This window comes from Triticum urartu, chromosome 3A (assembly GCF_056163025.1).
Source record: "Triticum urartu cultivar PI428250 chromosome 3A, HENAU_Tu73, whole genome shotgun sequence".
NCBI lineage: Eukaryota > Viridiplantae > Streptophyta > Magnoliopsida > Poales > Poaceae > Triticum > Triticum urartu.
In genome coordinates this window covers 308,114,096-308,141,147 of record NC_141875.1, presented here as the reverse complement: position 1 = coordinate 308,141,147, position 27,052 = coordinate 308,114,096, and the positions used below count along the sequence as shown (strand labels likewise).

Below are 27,052 nucleotides of genomic sequence, written 5' to 3'. Positions count from 1 at the left end.
CAAATCATGTGTAGCATAATTCAACTCATGGGGCTTAAGCTGTCGTGAAGCATACGAAACAACTCTTCCCTCCTGCTCCAAGTCCTCGATGTGAAGCGTCACAATACACCTTGTAATCCTTGCGCTGATCTGGCAGAATCAACACTGGCGAGGTAACGAAACGTTTCTTCAACTCCTGAAAACTGGCCTTACATTCCTTAGTCCATTTGAACTTGGTATCCTTCTTCAACAACTCCATCATAGGTTTTACAATTTTTGAGAAATTCTCTATGAATCTCTGGTAGTATCCTGCAAGTCCAAGAAAACTCCGGATCTCTCCAACTGTTGTTGGGGCTTCCCAATTTGTCACAGTGACAACCTTGATGGGATCTACTATTATTCCTTCTCTGGATATAACATGTCCAAGGAATCCAACTTCTTTCAACCAAAACTCACATTTGCTGAACTTAGCGCATAGTTGATGTTCTCTGAGCTTACCAAGTACCAAACACAAATGTTCTTTATGTTCTTCTTCATTCTTCGAGTAAACTAGTATATCATCAATGAACACTATGACGAACTTATCCAAAAACTCCATAAACACTTTGTTCATCATGTTCATGAAATATGTAGGTGCGTTAGTCAGACCAAAGGACATAATGGTATACTCATACAGCCCGTACCTGATGGTAAAAGATGTCTTAGGTATATCCTGCTCTCGAATCTTCAACTGGTGGTATCCTGATCGCAAATCAATCTTGGAAAATACCTTTGCTCCTTGCAATTGGTCAAACAGATCATTGATCATCGGCAGTGGGTATTTATTCTTGATCGTCACTTCATTCGATCCTCGATAATCAACAACCATCCTTAACGATCCATCCTTCTTTTCCACTAGAAGTACTGGCGATCCCCAAGGTGACGAACTTGGGCGAATATATCCCTTATCTAGTAACTCCTTAATCTGCTTCTTAATCTCCTCCAAATCCTTTGCAGGCATTCTATACGGTCTCTTAGATATTGGTCCCGTGCCTGGCAAAAGCTCAATCAAAAACTCAATGTCCCTATCCGGTGGCATGCCTGGCAACTCTTCTAGAAATACATCCGGAAAATCCTTTACCACCGGTACTTCCTCCTGTACAACTCCTGTTAGGGAATTTACTTGAGTCCTATTCGGCACATGCCGCGATACATACTTGATCCTTCTTCCTTCTGGGGTGGTAAGCAAAATCGACTTACTGGCGCAATCGATGTTTCCTCCATACATCGATAGCCAATCCATACCCAGAATTACATCAAAACCTTGTGATTCCAAAATGATTAAATCCGAGGGGAAAACATGCCTACCTATACTCAATGGCACTTGAAAACATCCTCGGCTGGCCATATACTCCGCTCCTGGTGAGCTTACTAACATAGGTGTTCTAAGAACTTTGGTGGGTAGTTTATACTTATCCACAAATCCCCTTGATATGTATGAATGCGATGTACCAGTATCGAAAAGAACGATTGCAGTAAATGACTTAACCAAAAACTTACCTATTACTGCATCTGGCCGGGCTTCAACCTCCTCCACGTTAACGTGATTCACCTGTCCCCTGTTGAAAGGGTTCGGCTTCTTCCCTGAGCTTACATTGCCATTTCCATTCTGGGCTTCAGGACATTCATTGGCGTAATGTCCAGTCTTCTGGCACTTATAGCAAGTGACTTGGCTTAGGTCTCTCTTGGCTGGTGTTGATGGGTTGGTACGGTTCTGGCCGTTGCTTCCTCCATTCCCATTACCATTCTTGGGGCCATTATGATTGTGCGAGCTACCTCCTCCACGGGTATGCTGGAAATGTCCTCCCGATTTCGGGGTAAAATGTGGCTTTTGCTGAGCTCCAGAATTGTACTTCCCTTGTCCATACTTCCTCTCGCGGTTCTCAATCTGCTGCTGCTTCCCTTCAATCACGAGAGCTCTATCTACCAACTCCTGGTAGTTGTTGAAAGTTGCTACCATCAACTGCATGCTCAGCTCATCATTCAGTCCTTCTAGAAACTTCTCCTGCTTAGCTGCATCTGTAGCAACGTCATCTGGGGCATAACGTGCTAGCTTACTAAAGTCATCCATACTGGCCAACAGTCCGTCCTCCTTGGCGCAAGTTGCAAAACTCACGCTTCTTCATGGCCATAGCTCCTGCTGAAATATGGGCAGTACGGAAAGCCTGCTGAAATTGGTCCCATGTCACCGTGGCTATAGGGCAGGTGACAGTGTAATTCTCCCACCATGATGCTGTTGGTCCATCCAACTGATGTGCGGCAAAGCGCACCTTCTCAGCATCAGTACATCCTGTAGTGGTTAACTCCCTTCCAATCTTGCGGAGCCAATTATCTGCTACTATAGGCTCGGTGCTACTAGAGAACACCGACGGATTCAGCCTAAGAAAACGGGTTAAGTGATCAACAGGTGGTGGCGATGGTGGGTTGTTGTTGTTGTTGTTCCTCTGATTCTGATTCTGGACTAGCAACTGCATCAACGTATTCTGCTGCTGGATCAACTGAGTGAGCTCCGGTGGAAATGCAAATCCATTGTCACGTCTCGTAGGCATCTGATGGGTTTAGAAAAGATGAGAATATAGGATAGAATGAGGTCTAGAGAGAAAACACTATCCATATGCACATGAGGCAAATGCAAACAAAATCACTTCATTCAATCAAACAAGGGCATACAACGGTCTATCTATCGTTACAAAAGTGCTCGGGCTATACTAGATACATGGGAGAATACTACTACTGATATGGTGGTCGACTAGAAAAACTGCTTCGATGAAGACTCCATGATATCTGCTCCAGCTTCATCAACATAGTCATCATCGCTATCGTCTGGGTCCGAGTCGATGTCGTCGATGATGATGTAGTTCTCTGGACAAGTGCAATCATCTTCTCCTCTAGTTGCGGGAAATCCCATGAACACTTTTAGCTTCTTCTTCAGATCATCATTCTTCTCCACTAGTGTTGCTATTTCCTCCTCATATCCATCGCGTGTAGACTTGAGTTCTTCCTCCAGCTCCGTGATCTTGGTCATGGCCTTCTTCAGGTCTATCATGCCTGTGCACATCTGGTTCTCCTGGCGTCGAATGTGTTGGTTTAACTCCTGGATGAAAGCTGCAATTGATCTATCCTTCCTCGTGCTGGTCATCTCCCATTGCTCATCTCGGCGCCCGCAAATCTGGTAGATAGTATCCTTGAGATCCTTGTGGTAAACTTCTCCAATGCGCCCCATAGTGATGTGGGCTGCCATGCTCTTTCCTAGACTCCGGGCTGGTGCATCAAAGGAAAACTCTATGGGCTCAGTGACAGGCATGAACGTCCTTCCTGGAACTTGAACTTGAATCATCTAGCGTTCCTGTTCAGGTAAAGTGGCGTTGTAGGTCCCGGTGAAGCTTGGTACTCTGATGTTCAGGTATCTAGTGACTTCCTTCAAGTGACGTTCAAAGGGTGTATCTTCATCCGGTTGCGTGAACTTGTTCCTTGCATCCGCCATCCTAAAAGAGTAGAAAAGATGAGGAGTCAGAAATGAGAAGAGTGAGTAGTGATCCAGGGCTTTTAGCTTAGTGGTCGTGTCCTACAGTCAGCGTGTGCTCTAATACCATCTTGTAGCGACCAGACCTCAAACAGTTCGATCTCTGTGCTTTAGTGTCATCCCTGGATCAGTAATGCTGACACACACAGTACTTGAAGGATTTATAACAGGGTAGCAATCACACACTTATTACGTCGAATGTCTCAAAAGAGAACTTATTACAATAAACATGGCTTAAGGCCATCTAATAACGATAACAGCGGAAGGCTTGGAAGATAAGTGAGTTCATCAACTCCAACGGCATCACTGAGTATAGAACCACGGCCTAAAGGCACCTTACTCGTCGTCTGAAAAGTCTGCAACATGAACGTTGCAGCTCGAAAACGGGTCAGCACATGGAATATGCTGGCAATGTAACACATAGAGAGTAGTGAACAGAATAGGCTATACTACATGCATATATGGCTGGTGAAAAGCTCTATGGTTACAGTTTTGCGTAAAGCCAGTTTTTCCCTACTACAAAGAAATAAATTTTATTTAACTATCATGGTGGTTGTTAAAACATTGAGAATATAGACATCCTCTCAATCCCAATTAAACATTATCATTAAAACCCAACAAAATTAATTAAAGTAACATGATGAGATTCACATGATAATCCAAGTACTAAATACTCAAAACGTCCATAACCGGGGACACGGCTAATCATGATTAGTTTATACACTCTGCAGAGGTTTGCGTACCTTTCCCCACAAGACTCGATCTCCTCCGTTGGGATTCTCGCACTACATGGTGTTTGAGAAACGGATGACCGAGACATAGTCTTTCAGAAGCGCTAGCACCTTACGATCGGGTAGACCGTTACACCTATTTTCCCCTACATCTGCTAGTTTACCACTGTAAGAGTTCGCACGACTTAATCAACTATGCTAGAGCCCATAGTAGCTTGTGGCTGCACACGGAAGTTTCTAGCATGAATAATCTCATGATTCCTTTAAGCCTAGGTGGCGGTCCATAAAGAAAAACAGGCAATCGCTGGAATACCCAGGTGCCTCAATCCACCCAGATGTGTATTAAAGTTGTCATCTTAAATAAACCATTAATTAACAATCTCACATCTATCATGGATACACTCACCCAATCCACGTCTACTAGCATAGCATGGCATAATAAGCAAAGGTAGAGTAACTCCCAAGGGTTTGATAATAAAACAGGTAATAGGTACTACCTCATCTACTTCCCAAAACCCACATTTTAATTAGATCCTAATCATGCAATTGTTTGATGATCGATCTAATGCAATAGAAACTGGGTAGTAAAGAGGTATGATCGAAGTGTTACTTGCCTTGCTAATGATCCGCGAAACCTAGAGATTCAAAGTAGCAAGCGGCGCACTCCGGGTACTCTATCGCAAACAAACAAGCACACAATAAGTACTCATCTAATGCACGGGTAAAACTCGAATAAGAAATCTAACCAGAAAGTTCAACTTAAGAACTCCGGTTTGCAAAAAGAATCAAATCAAACGAAGCAACGAAAGTCAGACGACGAAAGAAACAAGCTTTGTTTACTAATCTGGATCTAGGTCAAATTTTACAGATGCAAAAACTTGTTTGAGTTGGTTAAACGGAAGAGGGTTTCAAGACGAAACTCCAAGCGTTTGAATCGCCTGATTCCGATAGTCGAGCGAAAAGATAAACTAGAACGAAAATCGGATCAGAAATCGCGATAAAAAATAATCGCGGAAAAACTCAAGAAAAAGAAAAACTGACGAACAGATTAACGAATGAACGTTCGTTATCTGAAACTAAACGGTGAACGCGTTTGTTAAAACGAACGAACGAGCGAATGCTCGCTAAATAAAAGAACCGATAAAACCGATCTAGAAAAAAAACCCTAAGGTTTTCTAAAAAACTGAATCGATTTTTCTTAGAAAACCGGGGCGACGGCGGGTGGCTACCTCCTCGGGGCTCCGGCGAAGTCCGGCGGCTCCGGCGGGGCTTCAGGCGTCGGCGGGGCAGGTGCGGCAAGCGGCGGCGTGCGATGGCTGCGGCGGCGAGCGACTGTGTCGGCGGGGCAGGCGAGGTGCGCGGGGTGGGGTGAGGCGAGGCGGGGTGGCGGCGGCTGTAAAAAGAGGGGGGCGTCCTGGCTTGGGGGAGGGGCGCCTCGGGAGGCGTGCTCCTCCCGGACTCGGGCGGCGGCGGCGATCGAGACTCCGGTCCCGATCCGGTGCGGGAGACGGCGGTGGCTGGGCCTTCGGCCCAGTCGGGCACGCGGGAGCTTTTTTTTATAAATAATCCCGTTGAACTAAGAAAATCCTAGAAAAATAAATAAAAATCTAAAAATGCCAAAACAAATTTTCATCGTCTAATTAAAATATTTAGAATAGGATGAACATTTTCTTGGCTCTAAAATGCAGTTTTGAAATCGTGCAATTTTTCCTAAATTCAAATAAAATAGCGAGAAAATCTGAAATAAAATCTTACTTGATTTTTTATTAAACCTTCAATATTTCTTTATTTTGGGAAAGTTATTTTATTCCCTCTCTCATATTTTTATTATAGAAATAATTAAAGATAAAATAAATAAAATCAAATGATCCTATTTTCAAAATTTGAGAGAACCCAAATATGAAAATAACGAAATCCCCAACTCTCTCCGTGGGTCCTTGAGTTGCATAGAATTTCTGAATCAGGCCAAAAGTAAATAAAATATGATATGCATTGATGATCTAGTGTATAATATTATAAATTAAAAATTTGGGATGTTACACGTGTCTTGTGTTCGGACTCCCGCAAAACTTCCATGTTTGGTTCTAATTTGCGGGAAAAACATGGTCCGGACCGCTCAGCGGACCGATACAAGCTTGTGTTGGATGACTTCCGGAGTCGGGATCATATGCGGACGGTTTGAGAGTTCGTTGGAGATGCCATAAAATATCATGACTCAAATTCAAATATGAAATTGCTAGCTACACATACCATGTGGTATATACACTCCGCCACTTTGCCATCATTCAAGGAGGTGGGAGTGACCCTAGTAATTTCAAGTGAGCATTTAACGATTTAAGGCTGGTCATAATGAAGAGTATCATATACTACTAGTACCATACATATAATACTAGTGTATGATATTACATTCATAATGCATAGTATCATATATTAGTATTATAGATGGTCTCATTTATTGCTATGCATGACACATAGTAGCATTAACATTTATAAAGACACGTTATCTACTTATGTGACTATAATTCCCTTTCTCTTCTTTAATTCTCTGTCACATACACATATTGTGAGTCCCAAATGTATGATATCGTTTATGTTACCCCATTATAACTAGCCTAACTTACTCGAGGAGCATTTTTTTTAGAACACCAACACCCAATTCTTTGTCTATTGCGGGGGTCGGTAAGCAAACGAACACAAAATATTCGCGAAAACGAGAGGGGGCAAAAGGGGAAAGGCGACGCCTCAAGGCCGCGAGAAGCGAGGGCGAAGAAAGGCCTTGAGGCAGCTCGTCGATGGTGGTTAGGGTTTCGCAGCCTGCGTCCTCGACCCACTGACGAAGCGACCCGGCGGCAAGAGGCTCCTTCGTCCCCCTAGGCGGCAGGGAGGCTCCCGCTATCTCTGTGGTGGCTCCGGAAGGCGACGGAGGGAACTGCGGCGCGATGGGGGAGCAGCGGGAGGCTTCGGTTTCGGCGGCGGCGGTAGCGCACAGCAGCAACATGCAGGTGAGGTCTCCGGACTTCTCGGTTGCCATACAGGGTCCTCGAAGCTTCTATCGCTGGTTAACTAGATGTGTAGATCCACTTAGCGGCTGGTTGTTAGCCTAACCTGGGTGCGCGTGGTTGCGTGTTGCGATTAACTCGCTGTTGCTTGAATACGTCATGCGGATGGATAGGGGAGGCAGGAAGTTCATTGAAGCAGCACGTGCCCTAGATCCAAGTTTAATGCTTTAGCATCGGGCAGTTTTGTGTTCTATCCAGGGCTGGGTCACTTTATCCCTAACGCCGAAGGGAAGTTACTCAGGTGATTACGATGACGAGGGAATGGAGGCATTGTATTTTGCTCGGTTCACAGTCTGCTATGTGTGCTGAACTAACTACATATGCTTAACTGTAGAGTTACTCTGCCTGACGTTCTTCCAGTGAAATTGGTGCTGCTAAGAGAGAAGTTTGGGCCTCGTGTAATTGTCCTAATCTGACTCCTTTGCATCTTTGAACAAAGAGGTTTATTCATTATCTACTGTTGGTATCTGAGACTGAAAACAATGCAACACACAGTCACTCCTTTCTGTTTGTATCCTAGACTAAAAACAAGGCCACACATAATCACTGGCCTAACCATCACCATAGATGCAAATTGCATGAAATTAGAAGGTTCTGGAGAAGTGCGTCTCCACTAGGTTCTGGGACGTTCATATTTGATTTATTACATGGCAAACATTTACGATGGTCTGAATATTTGTAAGTCAATTTTGAGGATCATCATTGTTTGCTTGAGGAATTATCTCAACTAAGCACTGGATGAAGCGTTGCCTTTGAAATCGTTGTCGTCACTGGTTATGTGAGGGAGATTGGGTAGGTTGTAGTAGGGTATCTTATTTCCTACTTCCTAGAATGGAAGTATGCACAGTATAGGTAACTCTATACAACTTTAAGGGACATTTATCTTATTACCTCGTACTATGCCTTTGCTGAATGATATGCATACTCTCATCAATGAACAAGGAATCTTGCAACAGAAAAGCTGGTAATGTTGGAAAATTGACACCAAGGTCTACTTTACTTTTTATTTTTTCCCATATCTGAAGCTCAAATACCTGCAAAGTATACCAGCTATCCATGTGGTTCGTGAATAAGGTTGGCTTGGCTGAGGATATCCCTGACTATGTGGTTGGGAGTATCATCTTTATTGTGTTTGGTTGTAAATTGAGAGGTTGTTAGGGGTAGTCAATTTTATGTTTGGTTAGAAGTTAGAAGGGTGAGAGATGAATATCTTGTTGTGATGACCTCTTTGCTATGAGATGGTAAGATTACCCTCAACTAGTTATACAAAATGTATCATGGAATAGGTCAACACCACCATCCAAAAAATGCATGGGATTTGTAACTCCATGGTTCAAACATATCCATGAGTACAATTCAATCTAACAAAAATACTGTCTACAGCTACATCATACAAGGCATACGTCAGCAGATTAGAAGATGTATTCAATGGCAGGCATACGTTAGCAGATTCGAAGATGTATTCAATGGCCAGTTCAAAGATGGTCTTTGCTAATGTCACAGCCAGATGCAAATATGCTACTCGGAAGAATGTCATCTTCAGGTCAGCCTCGACCTGCTCCATGAACTAGGGGTCGCCGGAGGTGTGGAGGCAATTGCCCAGGCGTCCGCACACCACCGGACCTACTCTAGACGCAACTCGATGTGCACCACCGGACCTTGCTCGCCTGAGGCCGTAGACCTACCGCTGCCGTACACCGTCGGCCATGAAGCTCTTGCTAGGTTGCACTGGAGGTGGGCCCTACCAGGCAGGGAAAATGCGTCGTTGGCCTTGTCGTACCATCCACTGGTCAGTGTCGGCCTACAGGCACAGCACACGTCGCCAGCCCTGCCATTCCCCGCGCCGCAGCTTGCCATCTCCTAGCCGTCCTTGCTCACATGCGTAGAGCTTAGGAAGGGGAAAGAGAGGAGAAAGCAGATGCACCTTGACCGCGCTGCCGCCATTGCTCAAATGCGTCGCCGTCGATCCAAATCGTACCCGCTGCCGTTGCCTTGTCCGTGAGGAGAGAAAGGAAATTGTGGAGAGGGTGTTCTGTTCGCGAGGGGTGAGAACAGAAATGAAAACATTTTGTGGGGTCTGAGTCACCGCAGCGTGGGTGGTTGCGCCATCCACCAAAATTTCGCGGCTCGACTGATCCAGCTTTTGAAGGAATATTCCCAGGTATCTGGCTATCGCCGACCTTCTTCACCATCAAACCAAACGAGTGATATCTCCTCATGGATACTTTAAGCAAATGTGCTTTAACTCGTGGATACGGCAAAAAGCCTCCATCCCTCAAACAGTACATTTTACGGGCAGTATCTTTTCCGTTTCAATGTATATTATTGTCACATTATATAAAAAATATGGTATCAACATCTTGTAATTGTTCCAGCGTGTGAAAGTGTACCGTTTGAGGGATGGAGGCAAATGGGATGATCAGGGGACAGGGCACGTTGCTGTTGACTACATCGAGGTATGAGTCAGTATGTTGCTTTCAACTACCTTAAGGTATGGATCAAGTATGCATGAAAACTTTGTCTTATATATGGTTCTATTCAGTTAAATTGATACTTTGTTCACTATCTATTTTTTTTGTTGCTGGGTAAATTTAGTTTGTCTGTTGTACTTTTGATTTTTCATCCAATATTTGCAAAGCCTAAGAATGTGACTGAGCAGCTTATTGTGGCTCCAATCCTTGCTTCCCGAAAGGATTAACCAAGAGCTGCTAGCACTCCTTCCTTGGTTTTACATGGTTTCCAATGTCATTTAAACTATATGAATAAACTCACACAGCTACCGGTGAGCCGTTTTGTCTAGCACAACAAATTGGGTCTATGTTATAGACTTATAGTTACCTGGTACTGTCTCTGTTTGGTTTTATAAGGCTCATATTTATTAAAAAAATTGATCAACAAAATATTACCAATATGCTACAAAAAGTATATTATTTGATTCATATTCAAAAGAAGTTTCAAGCGGTATAACTTTTGTGGCATAGAACTCATATTTTGTTGATCAAATTAATGGCCAGTCTTCCTTTGTGTATGGGACTTATAAACCTGAATGGGAGTATGCTGTTAACACATCTAGTGGCGGTGATTTATCGAACAGTAAGCCGTGGTCAATATAGTGTAGATGCATTGTCCTGCTGTATGGCACCATGTTGTTCTGTTAATATGCCATCAGGAAGCTTAGTCATGAGTATCCAGTTTGTAGGCTTCCAATTTGTAAGCTCAGTCATGCATTGTCCTGCTGTATGGCACCATGTTGTTCTGTTAATACGTCCATGTTGTTCTGTTAATATCCAGTTTGTAGGCTTCCATTTTTTTAATGTTAACTGGGTCAACTGCGGGTTGATTCCAGGGTTCAAAAGAACCTGGTTTGACTGTTTTGGATGAAGAAGACAACGAAACACTGCTTGTCCACAATATTACATCTGAAGATATCTACAGAAAGCAAGAAGGTGAACGATTGCACTCCTTATCTGTTTTGAGCTAACCATTTATATCGTTACATGACGTGCTATGCTTTTTTTTTTTAAATTTTATATTAGAAACAATCATCTCATGGAGGGATCCAGAAGCAGCAACAGAATTAGCATTGAGCTTTCAGGAGGCTGCAGGGTGCTCCTACATATGGTAGTTCAAGAAAAGGAACCCTAGTGTAACTATCACTTTTCTTTAATTATTCCTTATTGATGTCTTATTTTGTATTCCTGGTGAGTCTCTGCAGGGACAACATCTGTGATATTCAGAGAAACCTTCAGTTTAGTAACCTTGGCGGTGAGTTGCTTAAAGCTTGCTGTCGTTCATATCATTCCTACACTGTTTTACTTTAATGTCCTGCAGGTCTTGAAGTTGGTCCTCGTCCAGCTTCGGAACATCTAGAAGCCTCTAGAGTATTGCATTCACATGGTAGATCCATTTTGCTATATATGTGTTACACTGTAAATATTGCTCTTATTAAATATTTGGAGAACTTGCTCACATATGATTGGAAGCCCTAAAATTTATTTCATGAATCGCCGCGTTGTACTTGTACCTGTAACCATAGCATTTATGGTATTGTCAATGCAGTCAAAGGTGGAAATACACTTGACACACTATGTCCTTAAATACCCCGGGGTGCATGTGAGTATAGCATGTGCTCGAGACATCAAGGGCATAAATGAAAATTAACCCCCCTGTAAGAACTCGTCCGGATGCACACTTACCTGGCTAGCTCCTCTCAGATTGAAGGGTTTGGGTTCAAATTCCCTATCTGAAGAGACTGGGTCGGATTACAGGAAAGCCCCCATCCCAGTTTTCTTGTGTCAAAATTCCCAATATTTACAGTCATAGCTCTCCACTGTCAATTCCTGAAGTGTGATCACTGAGAATCCACTAAAGCTTGAGAGCTAGAGCCATCCTACTGTCTTATCGGTCCACATTCTCTGCGGACCTTTTGTTTCCCTGGTTTCTTCTCGATTTCTGTTCGCCACACTATTATACATTGAAAGTTCACCCTGTATCCTGACCGTTGCTGACGAACATGCTGTGGCAGACCTTGCTGTGTAGCTTTGCACCTGGTGTTCCCCAGATAGCAGTGTGTTTCTAACTCTGGATTTCCTTGCAGATGAGTCCTTTCGCTCTGTTAACGGTGAACTGAGGGAACTTCCACCTGTTGATTTGTCCAATCTTCCTTTGATTTTGAAGGTCAACTTTATTCTGTACTCTTCTCATATAAAACTATTGTTATCAGTTTCATCTATCATGTGCAAAGCAACATTTATTCCCCTTTTTCCGGGTTTTAATACTTCACATTCACTTTTCAACAGTTTATTGTGACAGTAGTAACTTGAGTGCTTATCTTGTATCGTGGGGGATAGTTCTTTGCCTGATCATGTTTTTAAAGTTCATATTTGATGAATATACATGTCTAGTCTTCAAATCTCGAAGCATTTGCTTGTTGTTCTGGCTTATTGAGTCATCCACTAATGCGGGGGCCAAAGATTTATTTCCTTATCTTCAGATCTAATTGTTGATGTTTGCCGTCAGTATTGTTGATATGTACCATAACTGAGAGCAGGACAGTTTGCCTGCTTATTGAAGACATTTTTGATAACACTAATGATACTACCGTCGTTATATTAATCTATCTAATGATTTACGGTTAGGCTCTTGTATGACCTGTACTTTCTGCTGCAAAAAAGGTCTATTATACTGTTACAATACCGCTGATGAAAATCTGCAGACTATATTGGAGGGTGGCATTACAGATCAAATGCGTGTGGCCGAGTTGATAACACAAGATGTAAGTATCTAGTCTTTGGGTGTGGCATGGTCCCATGTACCATATATTTTTGCTGTCATTAGCTAGTGTACCAATTTTCTTGGTAGAACAAACATTTCATTTAATCATTAACGCGAAACTCATCTTTGCTCCCTCAGAAGAATTGTGGGGTTGGGAAGCCCACCTGCTGTGAGAAAATCCTATAAAGGGATTAGTGATTAGTCTGCTCCCTTCTTGGGTTGATTAAAATGAAAATTGAAATCACCTCTTTTTGTGTTACATGACCTATTTGTTTAGGAGACCTCTTTGTGCTGTGCCCGGCATTTATTTTACATAGCAACTACACTGCTTTACCTGTTTAAAGAGCACTTTTGGCGCAATTGTAGCAGTTTTTTTTTGGTATGCCCTCATTTGCTCCATTTGTTGTTAGGTGTCTACCAATGGAAGTGACCGTGTTTGAGATTTAAAATGAAATGATTTCACTTGAAGTTCTTTCAGAATAATTTGTATGATGATCTGTTCTGCAGATGATTCTTGCACAGTAGATCCCGAGAGACTTTCTGATTTATCGTCTAATCTATATTTTGATGTAGGAACTGGTGTTTTGGATCCGCTTTATTCCATTTATACACAGATGTTTGCTTGAGAGTCTTCTTTCTGATTTGTTTTCACAAGATAACTTTGTTGGACATCAGTTAGATAGAAAATGCAATGTTGATCTACTGGGTAATTTAAGATGTTACCTTCAGTTGCGCCATCATGGATTCATAATGCTCCATGATGGTGGAATGACTTTTTGCTACTTAGCTACCTTACATGTCCTAATAAGGATTGGTTAATAACTAATCCATGCTTCCTTATTGCTGACATTGATTGTTATCCGTCTACGTCAATAACATTAGCCTGAAATGTATCAGAATTCAGAACATAAAATGTAGAAGAAACATTATGAGATGCGTGAAAATGATAATTCATTCTCTCTTTCTTGGATATGATTATTCGCAGTCCAACATGAAGTCTTACACTAATCAAGTTACAAATTCTCATTGTTTCAGCGTGATTTTTTCCCCAAGCTGCTGGATATTTTTAGAATGTGTGAGGATTTAGAGAATTTAGATGATCTCCACATGATATTCAAATTAGTCAGGGGAATCAGTAAGTACATATCAGTATTGGAATGCGTTCGGTAGAATATTTTGGACTGTTACTTATTGTCATTTTCATTCTGCAGTATTGCTGAACAGCCCATCGATCTTTGATAAGATATTCTCTGATGAGTTTATTCTTGACATCATAGGCGCCCTTGAATGTATGATTTCTCCTCCAGTCCTTTGTTTCTTCCTGTTTCTCCCATAATGTTATGGCGCTGCTAGAAGGAGGGCGTGAGAGGGCCGGCCGGGGGCCTTTTTGCCCACGGCCGGGCAAGAGGGAAGGGATTTCCTTCTTAATTCTTGCTTGATTAGATTGACACATCTTCTCCCCTTATATAGAGAGGTTTACTTGACTCCCCAGCAAGGCTTACTTGACCCCTAAGCAAGCGACCCTTATCTCTAATTAACCCTAAGACTAACGGGCTATACCGCCAGCCCAGGCCCATTAGGCCCATTACGTACTCTAACACTACACCCCACCTGGACATGCAGCTTGTCCTCGAGCTGCAACCTAACCAACTTATAACCATGACTCGACGCAACACAAACCTAACACCTAAAAACAAGCCTTTTACATCTCGGCTTGTTTTATTACTCTCAACCTGAAATGGACTGGGACACTTTATTTTGGACCCCTGAACATAAAGTGGACACCATCCGCACGTCGGACGTGCACGTGTACAGCCACCTGGATCCCATGGACACCATCTGGACAAAAGGAGTGCATGTGTATGGCCACCTGGAAGTGGTCGCAAGAGCGACCAGCAGAGGCGCCCTCGCGGCGGCTGGCGGCGGAATGCAGTGGTGCTACGCGGTGCGCTCCTGTCGGTGACACCATGCCTTCTCCCCGCCGGACGACTGTTGGTCTGCACCGCACAGAGAAGAGTGGAGGGCTTTCGATGGAGAATGGCGAGGAGGGGTGCGCCCCCCAACCGCCGATGTCGCAGACTTTGAGGTCGCTGTCCGTGGGGAAAACCGCATGCCCGCCGCCCGCGGGGAAAACCGCATGCCCAAGATCCCCGACGCAGCGGACGAGATCGAGGTCCTTTGCGCAGCGAAGCGCAACTGGGAGGAGCGGCAGCTGCAGACCACACATCTCCCGCACACGCCGACGCGCTAGGAGGCCGCGCGCAGCAGCCTGCAGCCTCACCGCCGCCGACACGTGGCGGGTAGCGATCCAAGCCGGAAGCGGTGACGGCGACGGCGGAAACTTGATCTGCTGGATGGGGACGCCCTGGGACGGCGGCGGCGCTGATGGGAACGAGGTCGTCGCAGTCCCGTCGTAGGGCATCCCATACTGGTACGAGATGACCGGCGCCGTGGTCACGTCCGAGGGTGGCGGCGGCGGCGGGGGTAGCTGCTGTTGGTGTGGCGGCAGAGGAGGTGGCTGCTGGGGATGCGGCTGGGGCGCATAGGGCTCGACGAGGAAGGCCCTGATGCCCGCCACGGCCTGCCGTAATTCCAGGATTGCAGCTGTCATCTGCTCCGGGGTGAGGACGAGGGCAGACGGCGCCGGGGCAGAGGGTGCAGTCGCCCCCGAGGATTCCAGCACGCCCAATGTCGGCGCGCCTGCTGTGTGGGGCAGCAGCGCCGATGAAGACGCTGGTGGCGGCGGGTAGGTGTGCGGCGGCGGCGGGTGGGAAGAACTCGGTGGAGGGCTGGACATGATCGAATTCGGGAAAGCTGATACCAAATTGTTATGGCGCTGCTAGAAGGAGGGCGTAAGAGGGCCGGCCGGGGGCCTTTTTGCCCACGGCCGGGCAAGAGGGAAGGGATTTCCTTCTTAATTCTTGCTTGATTAGATTGATACATCTTCTCCCCTTATATAGAGAGGTTTACTTGACTCCCTAGCAAGGCTTACTTGACCCCTAAGCAAGCGACCCTTATCTCTAATTAACCCTAAGACTAACGGGCTATACCGCCAGCCCGGGCCCATTAGTCCCATTACGTACTCTTAACACATAATCTCTACATATCTTGAAATTATATACGATTGGTTTTGATTGATAGCCTGTGAGGCTGCTTCAATTTTTTCTACTAATTTTAGTGAATTTAATAACTTGTACAGATGATCCAGAGGTTGCTAAAGTGCAAAAGCATCGCATTTTTCTGAAGGATCATGTAGTTTTCAAAGAGGTGTGTTGATCTTTATACTCCTTACGATCTTGAATAATAAATATTTAGTAAAAGCTTTTTCTTTCTACAGGCCATACCTATTAAAAATATTTCTGTGGTTTCAAGGATACATCAAACGTACAGAATAGGGTATCTAAAGGTCAGTCACATTTCTCACTTGATTTGTTACATGATGGAATTTTGTGGAGACTTGATACTGCTTTGCTTTGCGCGTTTAAAATTGTGCTCATTTTGGCATCTGCAGGATGTTATATTACCCCGAATATTAGATGATGCCACTCTGGCTAGTCTTAACACGATGATACACACGAACAATGCTGCTGTTAGTATTTCAGCCTTCACCTAGTGTTGACGTGTCCTCATCAATTTCTTTATTCTTTGTCACATACAAGTGAATAATCTGTCTGTAGGTTATTTCCTTACTGAAGGATGATGCTTGCTTTATCCAAGACTTATTCTCTAGGATGAGATCACCAAATATTTCTATGGAATCGAAAAGAGAATTGGTGAGACATTCTTCTTATCTTTTGTTAGACGAGTTTATGGCTTGATCCCATTAAGTATCCTTTTCATTATCAAATCTGTTTATTGATAGAGATTATTATCAATTCCTTCACATTGTGTCATTGCTACAAAGGAATTTAGTTTGGGCACTGTAAAATGTAGCTGACTGATACGATTTTCTCCGTGAGTTAGAGGAATATCATATTTAGCGGTGCACGTGATTATGAAGGACCAAAATCTGTTGTTGTGAGCTTCGTTGATGCATTGGTGATTTTTCTCAACAGTGGGAGCTTAGTTGGCAGTTTGTTAAATTTGATAGTCATCTAGACTATTTCATTTTCTGCAGGATGTTGGAGTTTCTGTGTCCTGCGTAGTATTTAGAGAAATTCAGATAGATGCACTGTGATGTGTGGTTTAATATGTGGTCTGGGGCTCAGCTCAATGCCATTTTAAAGAACTACATCATTTGCGTTCAGTTCTGTTTTCAGGTTGAGATGATCCAGATGATAATTGCTTTTACATGCATATAGCTGTTGCAGTTACTGGAATGTGGAGAAGTTATTAATGCTCCGCGTCTGACAATGGTGTTTCTGGTGCTTGCAGGTCCTGTTCTTGCATGAGTTCTGCACTCTTAGTAAGAGTTTGCCGCTTGTACAACAACTACGACTGTTTCGGTATATACTTGTTTTCTTTCTTCTTTTTCGTCCTATGCCCTCTAGCTAGACCACACAAGCCATAATAACACAACACAAACTCCAGACGTGCCAAAATTTCAAATATGCAAACTGTGATGCATGGCTATTAACTAAAACTCTTGTTTCACTGTGTGGTTTGCTGTACGCAGCTCAAACCAGAGGATAGTTATGCCAATATCATACGTAGCTGAGTCCCTGGTTAAGTTCTTGCAAGCTTCTGGTTTTCAATTCAATGAGCACACTGCACCTGCTCATTGCATGCCACTGTAAAAATTTCTGATGTACTGTATATGATCAGTACTACTGCACAGGAGGATATCTGGACTTGCACATCAGTAGGGGATTGGGAGGAAACTAAGAGGTTAGAGGATGAATGGAGGAGTGGATGGGATTAGACAGACTAATGTCACATTGCTTATGAATTCGGTCGTTTTTAACTTTACTCAAATGGGGAGGGCACTCTGTCCTTGTGCCGTAGTATTTGTCTTAACTTGCCTAGTTAAGATAAATGTTTATTGTGTTACTTATGCATATAGGCTGTACCTGTAAACATAGTGCATCATGCAACAGTACTTTATCTTTGACAACTGTGTGACTTTGCTTGAGTAAGATGTGCTTATAAACAAGACATCCGCCGCTGCTTTGATGTCTGAAGTTTTAACCCTCTTATCCTGTCTTCTTTTGCAATAGAACATATGATACTGCCTTTAAAAAAAAGAACATATGATACTGGTATGCCTGAGGTGGTGGTGCCATTCTATGCACTCTTTGGCATCCCAATGCTTTACTTTGCTGCCTTTTAGCTTCAGATTTGCTAAAGGATATCTTGTAATTTGGTACACTTAGGCGTCAGGGCACTCCCAGGTAGCAAAGCGTCGAGCTTGACTTAGACAGCAGAGGAAGGCGTCCGCCTTAGTCGCTAGGGCATCCAAGTCGTCTGCCCTTATGGGAGGGAGGGAAGGAGGGGAGGGAGGGAGGGAGGGAGGGAGGGAGGGAGGCTCCCTGCCTCTGTTTTCTCTCGTCTCCGCATCTGTTTCCTCCCAGATCTGCTTCGGTTGCTCTACTTGTTGGCTCTTCTCTTTTTTCTCTGGCGGCCGATTGACCCTTCTCCTAGTGTCGCTGCAGTAGCCAAGTGTGCCTGCTCTGATGGATCCTGTGGCTGGTAATGCTTAGGATCTATCGAAATGATCTTAGGAGAAGAGCTACATGCAATGATCCAGCTTGGAAGTATGGGTTCTGGCCAGATTTAGAGAGGAAAGATTTACTACTCTTATTAATGGTAGCTGTTAAATCTCCTAATTGGCTGCCATATTATATATGTATGTGTCTAAGGCGTCCGCCTCGCCTTACGCTTTAAGTGCTTAAAAGGTGAGGTGCCCCCCACCCCCACCCAGCGCCTTATCTCGAATCGCCGCCTTAAAAACATTGCTTCCAATCCATTTTCACAGCTATTACGTCCTGGGCAAGAACTCTAGATGAGAGGGGGGTGAGGGTGGGCAGGGAGGAAGATTGCCTTGCTGCTGCTCAAAATAGAGTGGGAGGTAAAGAGCGTGCGAGCAGCTTACCTTGCTGCTGCTTAAGAGGGGGAGGCAAGGAAGCCGGTGAGCAGCTACTGAAGGAGCACTGAAGCTTACCTGGCTGCTGCGTGAGACGGTGAGGAAGTAGAAGCGCAGCACTACAGGTGCACGCCGCCGGCCTGCCACCATTGCCCCTACCATTGCCACCGCTGGATGAGCCGCCAGCTAGGTCGGGAGGGCTGGGACGGAATGGATTAACTGAGAGGTATCGGGCCTAGGGTTGGAAGATAGCTGGGCTGGGCTGTAACAGAGTTGATTCTGGGAGTATGCATCGTGCATCAGTACTAAACAGTTATTTTTGTTGTTTAAATGTCGGATACACATAGGATATATCGGAAGAGCACCCTTACCGGATACAGATTCGTTACTTGCCTAGCGTATCCGTGTTTTTGAGATGTGTTGTAATGTTCTCTGTGCATGCGCGGCCATTCTCTATAATAGAGTGCACAGACCTATCCATTCCTCTAATCAATTTTGAAGGATGAAGCTGCTGCTTTTTTCTCTTCTCAAAATGTTGCTTCCTGCAAACTTTTATTGAACTGTAGGACTTGCTGCTATAAATTTATTAGCTAACTATTTATTTTCTTCAGGGATCTTTCAGGTGAAGGTGTATTTGAAATTGTATCTGATGTGTTGCAGAGTCAAGACAGAAAAATTGTTTCGGCTGGGTACTTATGAAGCGCCGAATCACCCTCTCATTGTTGATGCAGCCTTTTCTCTTCTAAACTCTTTGCATTTCATTTGACAATTGCAGGACGGATATCGTTATTCTTTTTCTTAATCAGGACCCTAACCTATTGAGGTCATATATTGTCCAGCAAGAAGGAAATTCTCTTCTTGGACTTTTGGTAAGTTGCAGTTACTTTGAGGTCTGCAGTACTGTATGCAGTAATTAATATGCTCAGGGTGTTTATGACCTTATCAACAATGGTGAAAAGTTAAATAAGAAACTTATCATCTCAGCTCCCAGATTACCAAGCCGACAATTTTGCTACTTCTGATACCATCAGTTGAAACCAGTGATTTCAGGCTAAGGGGGTATTTCTTTGAAGTCCGAGGGTGTAGACTAAATGGTTTTGAATTCGAGGGTGAATTAATAGGTTTAGGCGATACTTAAAGGGTGTAAATTGATATTGTTTAAAGAATAGGCTTTAGATCAGGTATGCATGTCCAATATACCATTGTAAGTACGGATCTTGTTTTTGTTCCAGAAAATTCACCAAACATCTTTGTGATTTGATCATATTAGCATTTTTTTTATCATCGACAGTTTAACCACATCGCTATCTTTTCTAGAATATATGTTTTACTTCACACTTTAAAGGCTAATCACTAAATTTCAGGTTAAAGGAATGGTAACTGACTTTGGTGAGCAAATGCACTGCCAATTTCTGGAAATCCTCCGTATATTAATGGATTCTTTCACTATGTCTGGAGCACATGTAAGTTACTTTTTTGGCCAAAATAGGTTTAAGAAGTTGTATGCTATCTTTACCCCTCAAATTTCACTTAAAGATTCTCATCTGAAGTAGAAAAGTTTATCTACAGACAGCATATTTCTTGTACGATCATCACCACTTGCCAATGTTCTGAGGCAGTGACTTTCGTCTGAAGTGTCCCTCAAGTTTCTATGTTATCTGAAGTTGATGCTTTACATCTTTGTTGTTATGTTCAGTTCTTTTTAGATGTAGTTTGCTGTCATTCTTCTGCATCTGCTCGCCTTGATGTCGGCTCCAAGATATCCAAAATCTGTACCTGTTTTTAACTAGGCTCAGTTGGTGGTACTTACTCTTCTTTCCCCTTGGTGCAGAGAGACGTAATTATTGAGATTTTCTATGAAAGGCACCTTGACTATTTGGTTGATGTAATAGCATCCTCTTGTCCTTCGAGGAGTGCTACCCGAACATCACCTAACTCAGCTCTCGTTGGTGGAAACACTGAAGTGCATCGTATCAAGCCAGAAATTCTGTTAAATGTCTGCGAACTATTATGCTTCTGTGTAGTCCATCATCCCTATAGAATTAAGTAATGCCCCATCCAACTTTATTTCAACAACATACTGCTGCTGTTCACTTATCGCACACCTGCTAAATGAGTATAATCTTGTAGGTGCAACTTCCTTATGAACAATGCGATAGAGAAAATCCTTACCATGACTCGACGAAGCGAGAAGTTTTTGGTTGTTGCAGCTGTCAGGTTTATGCGCACTATTATATCCAGAAATGTGGGTAACGAAGTTTTTTCTCGATTTCCTTTTGTGTTACTTGGGTTGTTGACGGCAGCAACTATTGGTAAATTGGAAGTTCCCTTAAGTTTACAAACTTTTGATATATCTGTGGCATAGCGGGATCTTTTGATCTAGTAGTTCAACTACTTCTGTTTGGTTCCTTAAGCAATTTGTATTGCTGCTTGTTGCATCATACATCTGACTTGTCCAGCAAAGATTATAGTGACTGGGTGTGCTTCACCTTTTACTACTCCCTCCGTTCCGAATTACTTGTCTATACGGATGTATCTAGACTCATTTTAGTGCTAGATACCTCCGTATCTAGACAAATCTAAGACAAGTAATTCGGAACGGAGGGAGTACATATTATGTGTCATACTGTCATCACATGTTTGCAATCCACGGACATGAAATAATTGTTCTCAAGGTTTGCATTTTACCTTTATTATGTATAAAATGGGGCAGTGGGCTGTGTGTCAAACTGTACTATCTTGTGTAGTGAGTCAAGCGCAAGCTTCTTGATATCTATTTTAATACCACTTGGTATTTTCTTTCTAGGATGAACATCTTATTCGCCATGTTGTCAAGTTTAACTTGTTGAAACCAATAATTGATGCCTTTGTGGAAAATGGGGATAGATATAACATGCTACAATCCGGAGTACTCGAACTGTTGGAACACATACGGAAGGTACATTTTTCAAAACTTCTCGGAATAACTATGAATTGTAGCTTACTCATTGGATTTCTTCTTGTGCAGGAAAATCTAAAACCTCTTGTTATTTATGTTACCGAGTCTTTCTCAGATCAACTTATGAAGTTTGAACACTTCGGGAGCATTCAGGCCTTCAAACTCAAGTATCAACAGGTTGACCATCTTCTTGTGCACCGCCGCATCTTGTTTTGACGATAGACTGGGTATCTCACCACTGTGTCATGGAAAAAGAAGATGACAAGTGTACAAACCCCTAAGAATTATGAACTAAAAATTTGAAGAAAACCGGCCAAGATTTAATTCGATATTTCCGTATGTTACTTTTTCCCATGTGTGTGGTTGTTAAGGATGCAAATCCAACAAATTGCTCGAACCAATATGGCAAATCCAGCAGGTTGAACAAACAAGCTCTACTATTAACTAAGTAAACCATGAAAACCATTCAAGTTGAGCTTGTAGATAATTTCTCCCCACTATGTTACTACTAGTATTTGTATTTGCATCAAGTCTCTTTTCATTTTGTTGTTGCAAGTACTTGGAGAGTGCCGATATGAAATTAAGTGCTAGTGTGCCTGACATGAGAAAGAAGGCAGAAGGAAGAGGTCTTGAGAAGGAAGAGGAAGATTATTTCAATGAGAGGTATTCTGTGTTTTGTTTTGTCATTGATTGCTTATTTTGTTTGCAATATAGCTTTGCAGAATGTGCCATTAATGATGGTGCAATTTTTTGCTCCTAGTGACGAGGAAGATTCAGTAAGGCGGACTAAACATGCACACAGTGAACATAATGAAGAAAGCAAGGATGATGTAGCCAATGGAAGCGAAACTGGTGACATATCCTCAAGGTATATTCTCTTCATACACAGTTTAACTGACTGTCGGTTACGCGACAAAAAAAACTTGCTGTCGGTTCCCATGGTGTTTTCTATTGTTGCATCAATTAGAAAATCTGGACTAATATTATCATGAAGATTTTGAATTTTTTCTCAGGCGATGTAATTTATTTTGTTGATGCTGTTTTGTCATTTTTTGCCCATCTTTGCAGGCCTAAATCTGGTGGGCTTGTGGACTATGCCGATGATGATGACGAGGATTTCAATCCGCCACCCAAGGAGCCTGATAGGCCTGTGGATGACGATGAGCTCTTAACTATATCCACAGTGAAGCGGAAATTAGTAAACACGGGGGATGGCAAACATGCAGATGGGGAGGTTCGCAAGAGACAAAAGATTGAAACAAGGATTACTTGTGCCAAGATTTCTGGTTTGACTAATCTGGCTAGCAAACACAAGGATTCACTTGCCTCAAGCTCGCCAAGTTGCGAGGCCAATGGTGTTTTGGGGGAGCATGCTACACATTCTGATGAGCATCAACATTCCACAGACACTGCAGAAACCTCACGGCAAGTTGGCGGTGATTGTATCAAAGCAATGGGCAGTTTGTCTAGTGAGAAGGCTGTAAATACCACCAAAATAAACGATTCAGAGCCCTATTTAGTGAGATGACAAATTGACAGCTCTTCTCCACACTGGCTTGCCCCAGGATTCGACCGATCAATGCTTGCCAACAGGAAGGAACAACATGTTTTTGGCTCTGGAGAAGGCTGAATCTATTAATCTCAAATCCAGAAGCATGATTCGAGGTGATGTAAATCACACTTCTCTGTAAATCTTGAATGAAATTGCAGCTACCATCACAGCCTGTAAAGTAATTCTTCCAGAAGGAAAGATATGAAACTGAGAATTGGCATGCCTTTCGGTTCAGCATTAATCGAGTCACCTCTCTCTCTCTATGTATCTCTTTCTCTCTCTATATAGGGAGAGCAGTGAATATATGAAACTGAGAATTGGCATGCACTTTCTCCCGTATTTCTTTCTAGGATCATTGGCTAAGATGTTGATGTTGTAAAACAAGTGGGCAAGAATAGTTTCAGTTGAGAGTGATATTATTCATATCTTACAGTTGTAATTTGTCGATTAGTAGTTTTGGCTGGATATACTTTGACTTGGCATGCACTTTCTCCCGTATTTCTTTCTAGGATCATTGGCTGAGATGTTGATGTTGTAAAACAAGTGGGCAAGAATAGTTTCAGTTGAGAGTGATATTATCCATATCTTACAGTTGCAATTTGTCGATTAGTAGTTTTGGCTGGATATACTTTGACTTGGATGAGTAATTAATTTATATGATAGAATAATTTATTCAAAAGGTTGAACAAGAGTAATTTTGAATGAATATATGGCCATGTCTTTCAGTCTGGGATTTGTACACAGTAGAAGATTATGATTATATTTTCGAATGAAATGTTTGTTGTTAACCTTCCAAATTTAAGCTTGTGTTCTGAACTTCTCTGGTTTATGCCTTTGTTGTGAACCTTACAAATTTACTAAACATCTTGCAAATTAGCCTGGTCATTGTGTGAAATGCTTGCTCATACCTTTGTGATAGTGGTTAGGGATTGGTGTAATCTCTAAACATCTTTTATTAAACAGAACGAACAAATACATACTTCCTTTGTTTATTCTACAGGCTAGTTCTTTTGGGCGGCTTAAAAAATAAGCTGCCTCTTCTTAGCTTAAAAAATAAGCCGCTTTCAAAATTTATTGAGACTTCTATATTAGTTAAGAAGCCTCAATAAATGAGGGAGGCGGCTTAGAAAAAAGCTTAGGGAGGAGGCGGCTTATGTTTTAAGCCGACAAAAGAACTGGTCTACATGGGTTGGTCTACATGGGTTGAATAGTAGGAAACATAAGCCGCCACAAGAACTGGCCCTACATGGGTTGAATAGCAGGAAACACTATCCATGCGTTTGGTTCTTGACTTTTGCTCTGTCTACAGATTACATTGCTTCCCGAATACGTTTCAGCTGGGTCGGATTTGATCCCGCTGTAATCTGATACATCGCTTTGCAAAGCCCAAAACTGGACGCATTGAGTGGGAAGTGAAAACGCTCCTCTCGGTCTATTTGTCTGACTCCCCTTTTCCAAGCCCCCCTTCCCTTGCTACCATGACCTCCCGTGCCGCCACGGGCGGCAGCTCCGGCGACCTCACCCTTATACACCGCGAGCACCTTGCCTCGTCCCTCTCCCACTGCCTTGTGGTGGCTGGATCGACCGTGTTCTTTTGGTGTTCACTTATATATGGCTTAATCCTACGATCTAGGTTTGTATGTCTTTGAATTGAGAAAGCATCCCATTGCTGAACCAAAAAGAATGGATATTCACTCAACCCTCCACATATATAATACAAATCGGACCAAATCTTTGAATTGAGAAAGCATCCCATTACTGAACCAAAAAGAACGGATATTCACTCAACCCTCCACATATATAATACAAATCGGACGAAATGCGTCGTATGTTTTCGGTTGTTTCCCATAAAATGCTTTTGTTTTCGGTCGTTAGCTTGACCGCGTTGATTTTAATACTTTTCGGCTCAACTGTGCCCACAAGACATAGTGTTACACCTTCAATGTGATAGCATAGACTTTTCTCCTTTTCTTTTTGGACAAATGAACTACTCCCTCTCTTCGTTAATATAAGACATGGTCGGTCGAAAACATTCTATATGGATGAACAAAGGGTGCGTAAATTGACAAGGGGCATATCAATCCACGCCTTGATAGTCCTATAAGGCATCTCTAACGTTGACCTGCAAACTGGACACGTATCCGTTCGTGGACAGGAGGACTAGTTCATGGACACATGACCAATTCGTGGTAGGCAGCCATCTAACACTATCCACATACATTTCAAGCCGGGCTTCAACTAACTAGATGAAATTCAAACACAATGAAATTTATCAAAGTTTGAATAGAAAATAGAACAAGTCATCCATACTTAGTATGCAAATAAATCTAGTATAACATTAGTTCAAATCCAACAAGATTAAGCGGATGTTCAACAAGTTTTTCATGAACGGATCAAGTCGTCCCACACATACTGCCCCTTGAGCTTCATCCAACAGTGTATTTGCGTAAATGGTCCGTCCTCTACCTTGTGGTACAACACGTCAACTCGTATAGGCTACACAAGGTGTAGAGAAGCATTGAGTGAGTGAATGAATCAATCAACAAGTTGAGCAAGAAGAAGCAAAACTTACGATCTTCATGGTTGCCGCATGAATGGGACACATTGCCTCTAGCCAATTAACTACTTTACAGAACTTGGCGACAGTGGTCTGGATGGTGTACTACCGATACGCTAACGACTTCACATTGCGCTCATGGATGGTGTGCATGTCGTAGGGCGCAATGTGCTTTCATGCATGAAATGAACCATGCACGCACTGCGAGAAGAGCCCCCCTTTGCTCCTGCCTACGAAATCCGTGGATACAGCCAACCACAGATCGCACAACTCATCCTCCATGCTCGAGTACCCTGCCATCCTTCGTACTCAAAAAAACCAACATGAAGTTCGAAAATAAGCTTAATGGCATTTGATTGAACACCTGCCGGGTGTGGTGACAGACATGATGTTGTCGACAAGGGAGGGGGACAGAGGGTACCTGGTTGCGAACGGATTCTGGGTGGACGACGCCGTAGTATAAGGTGAGCGGGCGCATGGGTGGTGATTGCGGACGTCCGGCAATGCCTGTGTGACGGCCGGAGAGGTACAACGGTGGCGTGGAGGAGGAGGGCGCCGATGCAAAGCAAGATGAAGCAGGGCAGAGTGGAAGAGAGAGTGGGCGGGGGTGTCAGAGCCCTACGTGGCTCGTGTCCGGACTCTCACAAAGCCCCCCAGTTTGCTTCCAATTTATGGTAAAAAGCACATCCAGACTGATACATGACTGCATTGGATGACAAAACACGTCTAGGCCGCGCAATCCGGATGGATCTAGACAAGGGTCCGTTTTGGAGATGCCCTAAGGGTCTAACTAAGATAATTGGTGTGTTATCATCTTCTGGCATATTAACTACAACAAAGATCAAGAACTATAGTACAATCATTGATCTTCACCACAATATTTTTCTTAATACCTGCCCGAAGCTTGCTTAAAAGTTGAATCAACTAAATTTAACCTCAATTCTGACCATTTTTACGGATTCGACTGGACTTGGTTCTGGTTTTCCCGCAAACATTGCTAGGATGAGAGTTTGCATTCATCATTCTTTGTTACCAGGGTCTCGACCTGACGTGTTCTTTCTTGTAGAGCCTGCATATCATTACTAGTCATCTGACCGAGGCAAACAACATGCATTTTAAGCAGTTTGGTAAAGGAGTTATTTTTCTTAGTTTTGAGCAACAATGAAAGAATTAGAGTTTCCTCTAAGGTATGATGATTACCAATGCTATTACCATTGTTGTTCTATATTTATTTGGAGCACATGCAGGGTTGGTGTAGGGATTATGATTATTGCTTTCATATGAGTTTTGATTTCTCCAACCAGAATTATAATTTTCACGAGCTACAAAGTTTACATCATTAGTAGCAGATTTTGTAATGTCACTAATAAGGACATTA

At 43.0% G+C, this 27,052-nt stretch overlaps 2 protein-coding genes across 2 annotated transcripts; one reads left to right on the top strand and one right to left on the bottom strand.

Moving 5' to 3' along the window:
* Nucleotides 1–6,945: 6,945 nt before the first annotated feature.
* Nucleotides 6,946–23,542, top strand: LOC125530365 (binding protein). Its single transcript, XM_087546988.1, has 25 exons — nucleotides 6,946–7,274; nucleotides 9,707–9,787; nucleotides 10,678–10,777; nucleotides 10,868–10,952; nucleotides 11,047–11,096; nucleotides 11,163–11,228; nucleotides 11,929–12,008; nucleotides 12,547–12,606; nucleotides 13,641–13,740; nucleotides 13,817–13,894; nucleotides 15,805–15,872; nucleotides 15,943–16,011; nucleotides 16,117–16,194; nucleotides 16,283–16,378; nucleotides 16,980–17,050; nucleotides 19,239–19,316; nucleotides 19,403–19,496; nucleotides 19,992–20,090; nucleotides 20,459–20,673; nucleotides 20,758–20,872; nucleotides 21,434–21,565; nucleotides 21,635–21,742; nucleotides 22,122–22,228; nucleotides 22,326–22,433; nucleotides 22,634–23,542. The coding sequence occupies exons 1-25, from the start codon at nucleotides 7,212–7,214 to the stop codon at nucleotides 23,091–23,093; spliced, it is 2,661 nt and encodes an 886-aa protein (XP_087403114.1). The 5' UTR covers nucleotides 6,946–7,211; the 3' UTR covers nucleotides 23,094–23,542.
* On the bottom strand, nucleotides 13,901–15,796 carry LOC147979536 (uncharacterized). Its single transcript, XM_087546989.1, has one exon. It carries the CDS (start codon nucleotides 15,400–15,402, stop codon nucleotides 14,359–14,361), a length of 1,044 nt encoding a protein of 347 aa, XP_087403115.1. The 5' UTR covers nucleotides 15,403–15,796; the 3' UTR covers nucleotides 13,901–14,358.
* Nucleotides 23,543–27,052: the final 3,510 nt, after the last annotated feature.

Excerpts from the sequence above, each read along its gene's own strand:
- LOC125530365 (XM_087546988.1), top strand. The coding sequence starts at position 7,212 with ATGGGGGAGCAGCGGGAGGCTTCGGTTTCGGCGGCGGCGGTAGCGCAC. Across the intron at positions 12,607-13,640 it reads CCGAGTTGATAACACAAGAT|CGTGATTTTTTCCCCAAGCT; the intron begins GTAAGTATCTAG and ends TCATTGTTTCAG. Across the intron at positions 15,873-15,942 it reads ATCATGTAGTTTTCAAAGAG|GCCATACCTATTAAAAATAT; the intron begins GTGTGTTGATCT and ends TTCTTTCTACAG.
- LOC147979536 (XM_087546989.1), bottom strand. The coding sequence starts at position 15,402 with ATGTCCAGCCCTCCACCGAGTTCTTCCCACCCGCCGCCGCCGCACACC.